This window comes from Setaria viridis, chromosome 2 (genome assembly GCF_005286985.2).
Source record: "Setaria viridis chromosome 2, Setaria_viridis_v4.0, whole genome shotgun sequence".
In the NCBI taxonomy this organism is placed as follows: Eukaryota; Viridiplantae; Streptophyta; class Magnoliopsida; order Poales; family Poaceae; genus Setaria; species Setaria viridis.
This window is the reverse complement of record NC_048264.2, coordinates 2849236-2867031: the sequence shown is the minus strand read 5'-3', so window position 1 is coordinate 2867031 and position 17796 is coordinate 2849236. Positions and strand designations below refer to the sequence as shown.

Genomic DNA, 17796 nt, shown 5'->3' with positions numbered 1-17796 from the left:
CAGTAGGTTGCTGGGTATAAAACACCGACGTGGTACTCTCAAGATGTAGCTTAACCAAATTTGTCCTTTTCATTTCAAATATTTTTTATGTTCCAATAGTGATTTATGCTCATCAACATAATCGTTGGGCTCTGCGCGCATGGGCGCGCGTGAATCACTAGTGCATTATTGTCCTTCCCCGCTGGGCGTCGCCACCATTGACTCGATCCAAGCTGCTAGAGCTAGCCCACACTACGCGCGTCTCTATGTACTCATCCACAACCAATAACTCATCTTCTTTTCTTTGCTTTTTCTTCTCATTTTCCTCTACAAGATTTTTTTTTCAAAGAATCTCTCCAAGATATTTGTCGTCGTCGTCGTACACAGCCGGTGATACAGAGATGAACCGAGCTTGACAAGGTGATCGATGACTAGTTTTATTGCAGGTCAAGAATGGCACAGAAGATTCAGGTAATTAATCGCAAATCATGCAATTAATGGATGCAGATTAACGAAACACACGTCTAGGTTTAGTGAACCTCGTCAGGCATGCATGAAGACAAAAGTGCAGTTTTATGTGCAGGTCCCTCTCGGTAGATTATTCAATAATTCGTCCCATCTAAATCATTCGTTTGAATAGAACAAAATGAACGAATCGGCGTGCATATATCTTAGGAGGTGTTTATATCTTAGGGGTGTTTGGATACTTAGATGCTAAACTTTAGCAGTGTCACATCGGATATTCGGATGCTAATTAGAAGGACTAAATATGAGCTAATTATAAAACTAATTGCACTAATTCGCAAGACGAATATATTAAGCCTAATTAATCCATCATTAGCAAATGGTTATTGTAGCACCACATTGTCAAATCATGGACTAATTAGGCTTAATAGATTTATTTCGCGAATTAGACTCCATCTGTGCAATTAGTTTTGTAATTAGCGTATATTTAATACTCTTAATTAACATCCAAACATCCGATATGACATGTGCTAACTAATGGAGCCTTAATTAGGTCACTAGTGCTGAGTAGCTGCTAGCAGTCACTTGTGACCAAACCTATCAAACCAACAGTGACGTGCATGTGCTATTATGCCTAATACTTTACTACTCCCTCTATTCCAAATGATAGGTTGTTTTAGTTTTTCTAGATGCATAGATATTATTATAAATCTAATTTATGAATCTAAGTGTATAACAAAATTTATGAATCTAATAAAGATAAAATGACATATAATTTAAAACGGAGTGATTAAATTTTTTGTGCGGATACATTGTTGGATCAAAACCTCACGCTTTTGATCCTATAGCTATAAGATATGCACGTGCGCATAGGGCTAGGAAACCAAGATGCCCATTTTCCAGGTAAGAACCAAGAGCATCGACAAGTCAGAGATGGGGTGGTGACGACCGAAAAAAAAAATCAGAGACAAGGCGACACGACGTCACATGATTTGGATTCGAGATTGGTTTGGTTCCTATCGATACATCGTCGATCTAATGCTGATAAAATTGAGATAGCAGTTAAGCTAGATTCTTCCGCTCTTGTTGTGAAATAATTTAATTAGTGATCAATTAGTATTAGAGATAATTGTACAAGATGTTTCATGAAAGGGTGTGGACCTTTCATGAAGGGGCAATCCCTAAGAGACATGATATTTTTTGGTACGTCCTTTCTCACCAGACCATTCATCCAATTATTCATCCAATTAATAGAGAAAATCCTCACATTCATCCTTTCAATCTCTCTTTCAACTCTCAGCAGCTCTAATGCTGCAGTACTTAATTATAGAATATTGTTTACAGTACAGTACATGCAGGTCCTAATCCACATATCTTAGCTAGTACGCCAGTGCTTAATTAGCAACAAGTGACCGGAGACACGGTTGCACTTTTCTTTGGAATTGAGCAATAGTGGAAATATATATTGAGAAATAAATCTGATCTAAAATAAAAAAATGAGCACAGCTGATGAGTCGTCTATGTTTAATATTTGTTGCTAAACTTTTTTTTTGAAAATGTTGTAATAATGTTGTGAGTTTACCCTCATGTGTTTACTTGTTACTCCATCTAGTCACAAATACTTAACATTTTGGACAATGAAAACATCTCTTCCAGAAGCATATAGCAGGTCAAATGGTGGATGATGCATTTCATTTTGTCATGCAAAAGTGCTCGCGTGTGCGGGCAAGTATACGTGCCCATAAGGCTACAATAATTCTGCACAATAAGCGAAGCATGGATTTAGTAGAAATGCTAGATCCAGTTGATGGGGACTTCATAAGTCATAACTCATACGTAGGCAGAGCTAGATTAAAAGAATTAGGTGTATAATGAATTGATTAGAAATACTAGCTAGTAGTGTGCACCCGTGAGTTTAGCCGATCATATATACCAACAACAAATTGGATAATGCAGCTTGATCACCAATGGACACAACATCTTCTTTTTTTTTTAATTCTCGAATGATAATATAGTAACCATCAGGATAAGATTCTGAATTGGCTGAGTAGTATTAATAATTTGGTCATGTTCGACTAAAGTTGTACATGGAGGATCCAGCATCGTGTACGGCGCGGTTGGCTCGTGCTCTCTCTCCCTATCTCATCATGCGTATTGCTCAAATTTCCCTCCCATATTTCTACACAAGAACCTTATCGTGTAAGGTTGACGTTTTGATGAACAGAGAGCGTGTGACGAGGTGATCGATAACTAGCTTTTTTTTAATCGCCGGTTAAGGATAACGTAGGCAGGCATGTGAAGAACAAGCGTACAAGCGCGAGGCTTCCAAACAAGAGAGAGCAAATAAAACAAACAAATACTCTCTTATCTTGTTCATGCTATTAAAATTAAGAATTCAATTATTGAATTGACCAAATGTAAGGAAGGAATCAGCTTAGGTCACTAGGTAGGAGTAGTAGATTAGAGCCACTTGTCACCACAGTGATTGGTCGTCTCTCTGAGCAGCAATTAACTAACTGAATAACTAACCGACAGTTTCAGCTCCCAGCAAAGCAAGCTAGACACACCAAACTAACAGTGACACGTGCCAGTAGCATCTTCGTACAGGCACAGCGTTCTCTCCCAGCCTCTCGCTAGCTTGTTCCTGTGTAAACATAAAGCACGGCACTTACAAAACCAAGGAGTTTTCTGCCCCTTTTTTATGCGAATACCAAGAACACAACATGTGTCCATCTCTCGAGATGAAAGACCAAGAACAAGTCAGGGACAGGGACATGATGAATTGAGACAGGGAGAGAAGGATACGACCTATACGATGGACAGAGAATAGATTTCTCCTTCATAGTAACATTTTCAACAATATTATTCCAAGCCAAATTGGCCGAATAATCTACTAAAGTCTAGTACACCACATGCAAGTACTGATCCCTGTAGCTTAGCTACCAGTAAGCTAGTGCTTAGGAACAGGTGATCCGATACATTGTACTCCCTCCGTTCTTAAATATATGACGCCATTGACTTTTTTCATTTGTTTGACTATTCATCTTTTCTACAAATATTTTTGCAAATAAATAAACATACAAGTTAAATCTATAGTACATCGACAATAGACATAATGATATATATTTTACTTTAGTTAATTAACTCGTTCAATAGATATTGGTGATCAAAGTTGAAGTAAAAATTCAACGGTGTCGTATATTTAATAACGGAGGGAGAATTTGTACAAGGACGAGTGTGATTCATCTGGAAATAATTTAGTCGGCAAAAGAAACTCGAACGTGCACGTGTCTGCGAAAGCCCGTCCTGGACTAGTTTAATTTTCCGATCGGGCTTGTGTGCAATTAGCTACGGTTACCAAGCAGCCAGCAGTAGAGAGGGCTACATTGTATTACTTTTTCGATCGAGCTATCCAATTTTCCAAATCAGTGCGCTACATCTGCCAGCATATAATAGCCAAATTTATTTAATTTGTTGCATTTTATATTGGTGTTGACTTACAATTTTTATTCCGTGACAGGCCAGGATCCCACTCTAATTTCTCAATAGGAGGTATTCTAACGTGTAAGCATAATATATCTATACACTTTCTCCATAAAAGCACAAAATAAATGGATTGTATTATTGCACATTATCAATGCCAATTAACACAAGCTAGAAGGAAAAAGGCGTCATGCCAAAGCTGGCAGAAATGTAAAGCGATTACACGTCATATGATCAATGAATGCCAATATTAATGTGTGTATTCGCCATGAAAAGAACTCATAACAATCTAAAATAGTGACGTATTGCTTTTTGCCTGTAGTCATGCAATGTCAAAGAAACAAATACGTACGAGCCACAAACAATTTTATAAGCTAGCACCAGAGTGCACGCATTTAGACGAGGCGGAAGAAAACCCCAATAGACGTCACCAGTCACGCGGGAAACAAACCGCCATCATATAAAACTGAGTGCGCATCATGCTAGCAACAACATTGAGCAAAGCGGGACACAAAAGAAAAACAAACTAGAAAGAGCCTACCCTAGTCTAGCATGTCACCAGCATTTGATTTTCAAAAGGATGTATGCGGGGGGCACATCATCTAATATATCACCTCCCAGCATCAACCACTCCTCAACATAGAATTCTACTCCTTCCTATGGCCATCTCTTGTGTAAAAACGGAAGTGATTTTGCATCTATATATATTTTCACCTTTTATTTGAACCAACCGAGGTGAAGTGAAAACACGGAATGAGATGCAAATGAACAACCAGCCGGCCGGAAGGACTTCTTTGGGTGCTCCTAACGGTTTTGTCATCCCGGGCCCACACCATCAGCATCGGTGTTACGACTGCGCTTTGCTCCAATTGAGTACACTACACACACGCATGATTAGTCCTAAACAAAGTTACCCCCTTTAAAGACGCACGACAGAATTGTTTACATTTCTGTTACTGTCATTGTAAACACTGCAATAGAGTGCCCTAAAAAAACACTGCAATAGAGTACATGAAACTGTAAACTGTGCAGGCAAACTTATCCATTTATTTGTACGAGGTGTGGTGTGACATGGTATAGTCTTCCAAATACACTTTGATCATTAATTTATCTTATAATATATTATTTATAGTTGTATTGGAAAGTACATTTGGTTACAAATCCAATTATTTCAAGTTTACATCATAAAAATAAAAAAATATTGGTTAAATTATTGATCAAAGATAACAAAGTTTAAATCTCGATATGTACACTTATAAACATGTAATCCAACATTTAAGTTTACATCATAAAAATAAAAAAATATTGGTTAAATTATTGTCAAAGATAGCAAAGTTTAAATCTCGATATCCACATCTTATAAACATGTAATCCAACCCTTTCAAGTTTACATCTAAAAATAAAAAAATATTGGTTAAATTATTGTGAAAGATAGCAAAGTTTAAATCTAAGATATTTACACTTATAAACGCGAACCGAGGGTGATTTTTTTCATTATTATTAAACAATACGCTTACTATTCGCATTAAACCGAGAGGATGCGGTGTGGAAGAGCAGAGAAGAAGCGAAGGCTCGCAGAAGGCACCACGTCACGCCGCGCCGCGCCCGCAGTTGTCCAGCTTCTCCCCCCGCCCGCCTCGCTAGTCGCTCCTGTCGTCACGCGACGCGACCACGCGCAGCGCTCCGGCATCTCCATCCTCCCACACCCCCCTCCGCGCCCGCCTATAGATACCCCCCCTTCCCGTATCCTCCCCACCTCCCCCACAACCCACCACCACCACCACCACCGTCATCCGCCTCCTGATTCCGGCGCCACCTAGTCGACCGACCGCCGACCCCCTCGCCGTCCCATGCCCGCGGCAGCCGCTTGGCTGCACTGAGACGGGAGCGAGCGACCAGAGGCGAGGCCTGATGCGGCAGCGGCAGCAAGGGGAGGAGCACCAGGAGCTGTTCGTGCAGTGGAGGCCCTGCGACAAGAAGAGGTCGTAGGCCCCGGCCGAATCCGCACTCGGATCCACTCAGCCACTCCGGCGTAGGTGAAAGGCGCGCGGTGGCGAGGACCGGCCGGCCGTAGCCGAGAAAGAGAAAGGAATATGAGCGGGTCCGTTGGGAGAACCCGGGTGGGGAGGTACGAGCTGGGCCGGACGCTCGGGGAGGGAACCTTCGCCAAGGTCAAGTTCGCCAGGAACGTCGAGACCGGCGAGAATGTTGCCATCAAGATCCTCGACAAGGAGAAGGTGCTCAGGCACAAGATGATCGCCCAGGTATGGATGTTCTTCTTGTTCCTGCTCTGTTTCGTTTCCCTGTTCCATTCAGTATTTCTCTTCTCAAGATTGGGGCCAAGACGAGATTTTTCCTCTCGATGCATGTGTTCCTCTTCTGTTCATGATGAAATCATATGACTCCTTTCCGTTGCAAGAGACGGCGGTCTTTAATTCTTGCCGCGTCCGTTCTTGCGTCCTCTCATCACGCGCTGTTCCTCATCAGTTTCTTGTCGATTTTATGGATATTTTTGTTGTACGCTAAAGGTTCGAAGTTGGGTGAAAGTGAAATTTTACGTTCCTTCCCGTTACTCCACATCCTAGACTTTTCTTCGCTGCTAAGCAAGCTGTGTCAAAAATTTAATCTGTCCTCTTCCACAAATCTTCTCGAATTACCACCATAGGAAAGTGAGTTCGTGTGGAAATTAAATGCAAATCAGCAGTGATAAAACCGTTCTGCTTCTACCACCAATTAGTACACCGGCTGGGGAGCGGTAGCAGGCAGGTGAGCACGGGCGTCTCGTGCGTGTTCGTTGGGACGTGTGCGTCGTTAGTTGGTTGGGATGGTCAAATTTGTCCTCCTTGAGTCTTGACGACTTTGAGGCCTCGGTTCTGATTTTGATGCCCGTGATGTTGCAATTTCGCAGATAAAGCGCGAGATCTCGACCATGAAGCTCATCAGGCATCCAAACGTCATCCGGATGTATGAGGTACACTTTTTTTCCAAGCATTAATCCTATGTGGATAATCATCGAAATGGATTTGAGGTTTCTGCAACCCGAAGCTACTAGGAAAACAGAGTACAAATGGATCAAGACTGAATTTCCTGTCCTCCTTCCCACTTAAATTAACTTTTTTTTATCTATTGTGAATTCATTATAATATTGGACTAGGCTGTTCTTTTTTGTACTGATTCCATATGCCTTTCTTGTTGCTTGATGAATTTTACTTTTTGTCCTGCCTTTTGTGTCCCTATCCACTAAATAACTATGTGTGTCCTCTCGTGAAGGTGATGGCCAGCAAGACAAAGATTTACATAGTGATGGAGCTTGTCACTGGGGGTGAACTTTTCGACAAGATTGTGAGTGCCTATCTTTCCTTTGGATATCTGAATTTTTACGCTTTTCCCTGTGAGCATGTGATCAATCTGTGCCACTTCTGTGGATTAGGCTACGCGCGGAAGGCTGAAAGAGGATGATGCAAGGAAGTACTTCCAACAGCTGATCAATGCTGTCGATTACTGCCATAGCAGAGGCGTCTACCACCGAGATCTCAAGGTGAGTGTAATTTACAGTTCATATGGATAAAACGGGTGCAGGTTCAGAAGGACAATGTTTTTATCGCATTTTCCGTTTTGTTTCAGCCTGAAAACCTTCTGCTTGATGCTACTGGCGCACTCAAGGTGTCTGATTTTGGATTGAGTGCACTATCTCAACAAGTCCGAGTAAGTTAATTGGCTTTTCCTCACAAAAAAAAAACAAATTGGCTTTTGCTTAATACGGTGGAAACAAACAATTTTATTTTGAAATAGTTAATGTTTCACAGTGTTAATTCCATGCTTTTCACTTCCTCCTGACGATCGCAATATTTTTCGATCAGCTGATTATTTTTCAATATCCTTTTGTTAACTTGCAGGAGGATGGTCTGCTGCACACAACTTGTGGAACTCCCAATTATGTTGCTCCCGAGGTCCTTCACTGCATCCATGATTTAAATTATGTGCTCATCTTCATTTGATTAAATATTTTGTTCTCATGTTTCCATGATCTTGATGTACAGGTTATAAACAACAAAGGGTATGATGGAGCCAAGGCTGATCTATGGTCATGTGGGGTGATTCTCTTTGTCCTCATGGCAGGGTACCTCCCATTTGAAGATTCGAACCTTATGTCACTTTACAAGAAGGTTGGTCACTCTCTACCATAACAAGAAACATTTGATTTTCCTTTAATGGGTGCTTGAAGCCTTACCATTCATGCAGATCTTCAAAGCGGATTTCAGTTGCCCATCCTGGTTCTCCACAAGTGCGAAAAAGCTCATCAAGAAGATTCTAGATCCTAATCCTAACACTGTATGTTTTACTGTTCATTGTCACCATTTTAACATACATTCTGTTTAACATCTATTCTGCATGATAGATAACTCATATATTTTTTTTGGGGCTTGTGCAGAGAATAACTATTGCAGATCTTATTAATAATGAGTGGTTCAAGAAGGGGTATCAGCCTCCCAGATTTGAGACAGCAGACGTAAATTTGGATGATGTCAACTCCATCTTTAACGAATCCGGCGTAAGCTTTGAACTTGAAAATTCATATTATGCCTCACAATGCAGTGTATGGGCATGGTAAATAAAATTTGCTTCCAATTAATGCAGGATCCAGCACAGCTTGTTGTTGAGAGGCGTGAAGAAAGGCCGTCAGTGATGAATGCTTTTGAGTTGATCTCTACATCTCAAGGCCTCAATCTTGGCACACTCTTTGAGAAGCAAACGGTATGTTCATAATTTTAATTTGGTGGCTTTGAACTTAAAATGATAATAAAAACCTACAATGCAACAACCATGTCACTTTTTACTCATCAAATGCCCGTCAATGATCACTAGGGTTCTGTTAAGCGAGAAACAAGATTTACGTCAAGGCTTCCTGCAAATGAGATCTTGTCAAAAATCGAAGCAGCAGCAGGACCCATGGGCTTCAATGTGCAGAAGCGCAATTATAAGGTACTGGAAGTTAAGAACTAAGATGCAGCACCTTGTTTGCACAGTATTCGATCTGAGCATTATCCTGATGACGATTCACTAAATGATCAGCTGAAGCTGCGAGGAGAGAACCCTGGAAGGAAAGGTCAGCTGGCCATTGCAACAGAGGTAAAGATTTATGATTGTGTCTGAACTTCCTATATGCTCTGCTGTACTACTGTTCTTGCCTGGTGCTTAAAAGACTGAAAGCAAAACTACTGATTCTGAAGGTTTTCGAGGTGACACCTTCACTCTACATGGTGGAGCTGCGCAAGTCGAACGGCGACACCCTCGAGTTCCACAAGTTCTACCACAACATCTCGAACGGGCTCAAGGACGTGATGTGGAAGCCGGAGGGCAGCATCATGGAAGGCGACGAGGCGCGGCACCGCAAGTCGCCGTGATGGATGGATCTGCAACCAAGTTTTTAGAAGTAGCGCTGCAGATGAAACTAGTCAGGGAACTAGTGAAAACTAAGAAGCTTTGTTACTGCTCTCTGTTTAAAGGTGTCTTTTGTGTTGTAAAGAAAAAGTATGGGTAATGCGAGTGAAGAGTTTTCAGGTTGCTATCAAAGTAACGCCGTTGAATTTGTTCAATTCTCATCTGTGCAATGCTGTTGCTAGTGAAATGGCTAGATCGAGAGACGAAAAATCAGACCGAGGCGCTCGTGAAATTCACGTGCTGAAGGATCTCATAATGCAACACGAAGACCCCGTTTGGTAGAGCTTCGGATCCTTCCAAAACGGTTTCGGCTCTAGCTTCTTTGGTAGGGTGGCTTCTCTAGTGGAGCTAAAATCGTTTTGCAAAATGTTTGGTAAAACTACTTCTCAATGGTAATATGGGTAATTTTATGATCACTTAATGCTTGGAGAGAGAGAGGAGAAGCCAGTGAACTAGTGAAGTCATTTTTTTTCCTCCTCTCTAGTGTAAGTCTCTGGCTTCGGTGATGAAGCTATTTTGAAATTGCTCTTTTGACAGAGCTCTACTAAAAATCGGTGAAGAAACACCTCAAGAAGCCCTACAGAAGATTGCTCTGCTCCTGCAATGCAATCTAGCTGTTGCCCTTCCCTGAGAGTGGACGACACTTTTTATTTTGCAATAAATGGTCGCCGGGCCGTTGGCCCATCCTGAGTGGCCCAGGAGGAAGCCCATCCTGGGCTTCAGAAGGCCCAGTCAGCTTCTGCGGGCGACGGACGGGAAATCAACGGCGCAAGCCCAACGGTACGCAGCCGGGCCAGGCTGCTGCACGCGATTGGGTGAATGCAAGCGGGCCCGTCTCGCCCAGTGGACGACGACTAGTGGAGCGGATCCCCGGCTCGGATCTCCCTCGCATCACAGTATCACACAAGTCACCACACGTCCACACCCCCACTGCCCCACACCACCCGCGCTCGCCCTGCTCCGCCCGGCCTTGACCGCCCGACCCGACCCGACGCGGGACCCCGAGGAGCGAGCGAGCGCGGCCGCGATGCGCGAGGAGGCGCGGAGCTCGTCGGCGGCGCCGCCCGACCCGCCGCCCGCGAGGTCGGTCTCGCCGCCGCCCACCCCCGTCGCCAGGTAACGCGTCCCCTTCCCTCCCGCGGCCTCTCTTGCTGCCGCTGGGCCTCCGGCGTGGCGACTCGCCTGGGTGGCCGGTGGACGCCGGATCGCGGCCTGCGCGGGTCTCTCCGGCGGCGCGGTGCTCCGGGCTCGGCGGATTATGAATTTCCGCTTCGGATTCGTTGCCCTAGGAATTGCTGCGAGGTGTGTGGGTCGGAGGGTGGGGGCGTTGGTTAAACCCTAGAAGCGGCAATCTGAGAAAATTGCCCCCTTTTTTTGCTTTGCCTTGTTCGGGAATTGGAAAATCGCACGATTGTAGCTTCTCGCTGGTTATCCTGGCATCGAGGTCGCAGCTTCTGTAGTATTTGGTCTTTACACACACGCATGGCGCGATTCAAAATACGTTATTTTGGAGCTCGCGTTCATCCTCTCAGAACCTTAGGTGTATGCCGAAATGTGCTGCCTAGCATGATTAGCTCATTGTAGCTTCTTGCTGGTTATCCTGGCATCGAGCGTGTGGCTTCTGTAGCTTTTGTATTGATGCACATGGTGCGTTTTAAAATATGTGATTTGGGGGCTCGTGTTTATCCTGTTTCATCTCGGTACCTTAGGTGGATGCTCAAATGTGCTACTTAGCATGATGAACTGATGTAACTGCTAGCGGTAGCGCTCTAGCTTTTCTAGTTTTGCTACAGCAATAGTAAACGCCGCGAGTCAAGCTGAATTGACCCACATTTTATTTGTTAACCTTAAAGCATATCCATTTCCTGAGCCAATGGGATCAAGTATACCATTGCAAGTTTGTGGGTGGGGATACAAAATCTGACACAGGGCAAACTAAGATGCCATTGTTGCTTTGCTGTTATGTGCTTAACATTTATCATGATGCTATGTATTGTTCTGTTTTCTGCCTGCCTGTTCTGAAGCTCCTTTTTTCCCCTCTCTCTCTTTGCAGTTCTGCTGGTGCTTCATCACCTCCTGCACAAACTAATGTAGCTAGTATAGATTGGTTAGGCAGTGACCAAGTGTCCAAGGCGGGATCGTCTCATGTCGCTCCACCTGCTTCTCAGCCTGCATTTAGTACTAATGCTGATGGGGCTGCTGCGGATTTCTCTCAATCATCGTGTAGACCATGGGAACGAGGCGACTTGCTTCATCGACTGGCCACGTTTAAGCAGTCAACATGGGCTTCTAAGCCAAAGGTCATTTCTTTGCCTACTGGACTCTTGCTAGCTAGTTGTATCGTAAATCTTAAACCAACCAGTCATCAACTGGTGATTTCTGGTATGGTGTTTTTCTTGCACGTTTGTATGTACATTCGCTTAGAATCCCCCTTCCCCCTAAATGCTGGTTTTGAATAACTGAATAATCAGAACTGTGGCAAACTTGCTTATGGCAGTCAGCCTCAGGCTAAGGCATATACTTCCTATCCGAGCGTATGCTACAATGTTATTCCCACCGTTTTTTCTTATATTCGATGCTTTAGAATTTTGCACAGTTGCACACGATGAATGCATGTCCCTAATAAAGTTGTGTCTCTTGCTATATTACTAAATTTTTCGCTTACAAACTTGTAACTTGTATACATATATAAATAAGGTAGGGCCACTTTAGAAGATATGGTTATGTCTCGTCTTGTAATCAAATAATATCAAACGAAAAAGAACCTTTTCTCCCTCCTAAAATGTAAATTACCAAATAATGTAGGGAGCGATTTTTGTCTTGAATTAGTTCTGAGTTCCTGACTTGAAAACGTGCTATTTTCCCACTATATTCCTTTTGTATTCATTGAGACATTATTGGAAGCATATCCTTTTAAGCAGCTAGCGAGTTAAAAAAATATTTATGTCTGCACGTATGGTTTATCTATGCTCTCTTTGCAATATCCAACTTAGATTTTATTGCCCCAAGTTACTTATTTGCCATTTTGAGTTCTCAAAACTAAAAGAAGATAAAATAGTCAGATAAAATGTCAACAACTGTTTATTCGAAAAAGAACACTATTGACTTAATTTTTATAGGCTGCTAGTTCATTGGCTTGTGCTCAAAGAGGCTGGGTGAACATTGATGTGGACAAGATTGAGTGTGAATCATGTGGTGCACATCTTATATTTACTGCATTGACATCATGGTCCCCTGCTGAAGGTATGCTCTCAACAAAATTTCCATTATGTTTTTTCATGTTGAGCTATCTGGTTTTCCTTACCATGTTTGATGCAAGGATGTCATTATTAACTGTAGACATTAATCAGAGCCAGGGAATGTTGCAGATAAGGGAACTATTACTTGCTTTATGTCACACGTTTCCTTTTATTACATGATCTGTTGCATATTGCAAGCTCCCTTCTTATTTTGTTGACTCTTAGTTCTAAATAAACAAGAAACCATCTGTAGAATTTACCATTTACTTCTACAAATTCAGTGGAGGAAGAGAATATATTTTGTGTTCTCAGTCTAACCTTCATATGATGAGAATGGCATTAAGTTCAAATTTTGCTTACCCTGTTTGTTGCAAGCTAAAGTGATCCAACTTGTTTGTAGTTTATGGTTCAATCTGTTTATTTATGATAAAGCTGGAATCCCCAGCATTTACCCGCTACTTCTATGTTGTCCTGTAGACTTTGTTTCCAATGAAAGATGGGTAAGCTTCCTTCAGTAAAAAAAAAGTCAGAAGGGAGGATCTACTTGATTTGATTTGGTAATAATAAATGCATGAATGCGCCTCAACAAATACTGACCGGTCAACTGCTTAATTAGCTTGTTCTCTTGAGGGTTCTGATTACGATTTTGACACTGCTTAGTGCCTGTTCTAATGGGTGGGGCATTAGCTTGTGAAAATTATGCTACAGTGGATGCACATATATTTCTTTTTGTTGTGAATCTTTTTATCTGACAGCTGAACTATATTGAGTTTGTTGGACAATTGATATTGGCTGAACTTTTTGCTTATGACATCTAACTGTATTTATAATGCATTCTTGATTGGAACATCTATGCTACTTTATCATTGGAAGGAAATAGGAGTTAGTTTTGGTTCTTACTGCTGATGAACTCTTTAAGTTTGATAGAGTCACAATATCTAAGTTTCTGCCTGGTCTTACTTATGTTTTCTTGCTACTTAGTTAAGCTGGACATATATTGCTAGTATTTCCTCATAAAATGAAACATGTTCATCCGGTGAGACCTAACTTCCTTGTCCTTTATGTTATATTGTAGTTGCAAATGCCGGGGAAGCTTTTGCTGAGCAGCTTGATGCATCACACCAGAATGATTGTCCCTGGAGGGGGAATAGCTGTGCTGATAGCCTGGTCCAGTTCCACCTTACCCCGTCAGCTCTTGTTGGTGGTTTTAAAGATCGCTGTGATGGATTATTGCAGTTTGTATCTCTTCCTGTTATTGCCTCATCTGCAATTGAGAGTATGAAGATCACTAGAAGCGTTCAAATTGATCGCATCTTATCCCAATCAGTTACAATTTTGTCTGGGGAGCTGGGCTACAGAACAGACAGTACAACAGGAATTGATATCAGCCAACAAGATGAAAGCTGCGGCTACTCTCAAGTATTATCTCTTGTCATTGATTCCTTGTTGCTTTTTTGTTGTTGCTGTATTTATTTTCAGAACTTGTAGCTTTATTTGATCTAGGCCACTCATATCTGATGATGTAGGCACAGAAGCTTATTAGCGTTTGTGGATGGGAGCCTAGATGGCTTCCAAATGTTCAAGATTGGGAAGAAAATTCAACACGCTCCGCCAGAAATGCAGGTTCAGCTGAACCAGATGGCCAGTTTCATTCCCAAATTCCTGAGCATCACCAAAGTTCATACTCTGCATCAGTTAAGAAAGAGAAGGGAAAAGGAAAAGTGCGTGTCAAAGATTCTGGATGCAGCATGAGATCACCTTTGCTGGATTGCAGCTTATGTGGAGCTACAGTGAGAATCTGGGACTTCAAATCTGTGCCACGCCCTTCCCATTTAAGTCTGAATAACATCGACATGCCTGATACAGGAAGGAAGCCTGTGTTGACCCGTGGAATTAGTGCTACTAGTGGGATCAATGGATTGGTTGCTGAAGTAGCAGAGAAAGAAAATGTTGAAGGACGTGATGAGGCAGGTACTGATGAGCGTAAGTCTGTGTCAAATGCTCAAGTTGACTTAAATCTGACGATGGCAGGAGGTTTGCCATCAAACCATTCTGCATTGCCCCCGATGCCTGGACATTTCAGTTATGGAGGAATGGGAAGAGATCTCATTATTGGGCAGCCAACTGGAAGTGAACTTGGTGGCCATGCAGCCTCATTTGAGTCTCGGGGCCCCAGTTCAAGGAAGCGTAACCTGGAGGAAGGTGGGAGCACAGCTGACAAGCCAATAAACAGGCTTCAGCCTGCTGACAGCATAGAGGGAACTGTCATTGACCGCGATGGTGATGAAGTTGATGATGCCGCACAAGATTCTGGTGCTCGGAGCAAAAGGCCTCGTGGTTTTAATCTTTTTGATATCAATCGCCCATCTTCTACCGGAGCAGGTCCCAGCAGAAACTTAAGCTTTGACCTGGATATAGATGTTAATAGATTTGATACATCTAATGCTGAGGGCCCATCTGCCCTTCACAACCCATTTCCAAAGGATTCTATGAGGGCGTCTTCTGTTATTGCAATGGACACTGTTCACAGTGCGGAGGAAAATTCAATGGAGAGTGTTGAATATCATCCATGTGATGGTGATGATGTTAATAAGCCTTCTAGTGCACTCAGGAGTGGTGGAATGAGTGAGGCATTGGATCTCAATTATAGCAACCAAGCACAGCAAAGCAGTTTTGTACAGCCTGCTGCTGAAACTGAAAGTAATGCAAGAGAGATAGGGGGCAGTAGTATGAATGGAGGGGAAGAAGTTCTCAATGCAGAAACGACTCCTGCTTCTGCTAGAGATCAGCTTAGCCTGGGGGTTAGTGGAGGGAGTGTGGGAATGGGTGCTAGTCATGAAGCTGAAATTCATGGGACTGATATTTCTGAGCATAAAACTGGTAGCGTTGTTGGAGATGCTGATCCAATTCCTGAGCTCATCGAGATTATGGGCCACACTGGCGAGTCAGCCCCTGGACCTGCGTTGATGGATGAGTCTGCCCCTGAAGAAGTTGGTCGAGAAGATCCTCATGGTGATAGCCAAGATATGGCGTCTCGGTTAGCGGTTCGAGCTGACAGTGGTTCAAAAATTTGTGGTTCAACTAAAGCTGATTCTGTTGAAAGTGGAGAGAAGATGAGTCATGCTGTAGCTCATGAGAATAGTGCACATCCCTCTCTTTCTTGCAATGCAAGAGTTTATTCTGGCATTGATGCATCAAAAGAGGAAGTGACTGGTATTATGCTGACTAATGATGACTATGATCCAGCAAATGGGCTAGGTACTTCCACATCAAGCTTTTCACTAACGTACACTTCCTGTTATTTTTGTGCTTACCTGGTGCATATTCTTGTTCATGAAAAACTGTTTTTGCCATCAAAATTTTGCATGTTTCTTTTACTGCACTGTTCCATTCTGTGCATGTCTGTTTTTGCCATTCCAGTGTATTTTCATCAGCAGCAGAACTATATTTTTATTTGGATATGCCATTCACCTCGCTCTTACATTTGATTGTCAGGAGCAACAAATGGAGAAAACGATTATGAAACCGAACTTCCAGATTTTGATCCAATAAAGCACCACAACAATTACTGCCCCTGGGTAAATGGAAATGTTGCTGCTGCATGTTGTATTAACTCTGGTTCGAGCACGGCGCTCTCTGGCTGGCAGCTCACAGTAGATGCCATCGAGACGTTGCAGTCTCTTGGCCAAGCTCAGAATCAGACTATGCAGTCAGACTCTGCGGCTTCATTATATAAGGTAAGGCTGCTTCGTCATTCTAATTATCCTACAATCTTGTGCAGGCCTTTCTGGCTGTCTGCAAACTTCAGCAAATTTCTTAAATGTCCAGCTTTCTTCTGTGCATTGCATTGTCTCATGTGGTAGGATGATCACGCCCCACCCAGCCGGAAGCTGCTGAAAAGGGCAAATCACAGCAAGAGCTGAGCATCGGAGCTTCACATTTGGTACACTCAAAATTTGCCAACAACCTTTCTCTGCTCTGATGAATGTGAACTTAAACGACACTGGTTTTGTGATTTGTGAAACCAGGTCTTGGGAGAGCTCAGAAACCATGATCCGGGTGGGTGGGAAGGAGAGAAATAAAAGCTTAGGTAGTTTTGTGTGCAGATGATTGGGTTTGCCTGCCGTCTTTAGCTATGTCGGCTCGATTATTGTATTTATCTATGTTCTATGAGATGACTTCAGCACCAAGACTTTGTAACTGGATACTTGCCGTTTTTGCCAATGACTTGTGCGAGTGGATTAATATATATTTAACTTAGAAATCTTGAAATGCGTGCGTACTTTTTGCGCTGTAAAGCATGGATGTGATGCACGGACACACGACTAGCGTAACGTGATCACGAGAAAATGGGGCAATTTTGAGTGAAAAACCTGACACATTTTGCATGAGAAATAGACGCTAGGAAATACAATAACGAGTTTAAATGTCATGATTGGGTAACTCTTGCAAAAATCAGGAGAACAACAGCACGCAAGCAGAAATATAAATGACTATCGGGTAGTTTGGTAGCATGTTGCACCTCTGGGCCAGCCCAGGGCTCAAAGACGAGATCGGAGAAAATTTGCACCCCCTCGCCTGCTTTGCATATTCTGAATGTTGTTTCTTATTATGATATTCTTTTGCACCGCGTTCATCTTCCTCGTCCTCCTCCTACTCCTTCTTCTGGCCCCACCTCCTCCAGAACGCCACCGCGTTCCACGCCGCAGCCGCTCCTATCCCGACCGCGGTGACTGCCATCCCGACCGCGCCGACCGCCGCCCCGACCGCCGTCCCGACCGCGGTGACCGCCGTCCCGACCGCCGCCTCGACAGCCGTCCCGACCGCGGTAGCCGTCGTCCCGACCGCGGTGACCGTCGTCCCGACCGCCGCCCCGACCGCCGTGCACGAAGAACGTATCAAAGACATTAGCATGTTTACCATAATCTGGCGCGTGCTTTCATCCTCGGACAGCTCGATCATTTTGGCGTGCGCCCTATCTATAGCGATAGAGGAGCCGTAGTACACCGCCAAGGAGCACACTGCCATGAGCTGCACGAGTAGCATTATACTCAGCACCATGGTCTGGGTGACGCGCCCCACCCGGGCTTCGTTGCTGCAGGATTAGAGGAGGCACATATAAACGAGGACAAGAATGCCGGCAGCGAATTTGAGATACTAAAGAAGATGATCGACGAGCTCGGGTAAC

General features: G+C 43.3%; 1 protein-coding gene across 1 annotated transcript; it reads left to right on the top strand.

The window, feature by feature from the left end:
• Nucleotides 1-5675: 5675 nt before the first annotated feature.
• Nucleotides 5676-16880, top strand: LOC117843217 (uncharacterized). Its single transcript, XM_072291741.1, has 21 exons — nucleotides 5676-6191; nucleotides 6836-6898; nucleotides 7198-7269; nucleotides 7358-7465; nucleotides 7552-7632; nucleotides 7824-7877; nucleotides 7968-8093; nucleotides 8170-8259; nucleotides 8360-8479; nucleotides 8566-8682; nucleotides 8794-8910; nucleotides 9001-9057; nucleotides 9159-9329; nucleotides 10031-10485; nucleotides 11423-11669; nucleotides 12489-12612; nucleotides 13684-14027; nucleotides 14135-15866; nucleotides 16104-16345; nucleotides 16437-16551; nucleotides 16637-16880. Exons 1-20 carry the CDS (start codon nucleotides 6021-6023, stop codon nucleotides 16503-16505), a joined length of 4560 nt encoding a protein of 1519 aa, XP_072147842.1. The 5' UTR covers nucleotides 5676-6020; the 3' UTR covers nucleotides 16506-16551; nucleotides 16637-16880.
• The last annotated feature ends 916 nt before the right edge of the window (nucleotides 16881-17796 follow it).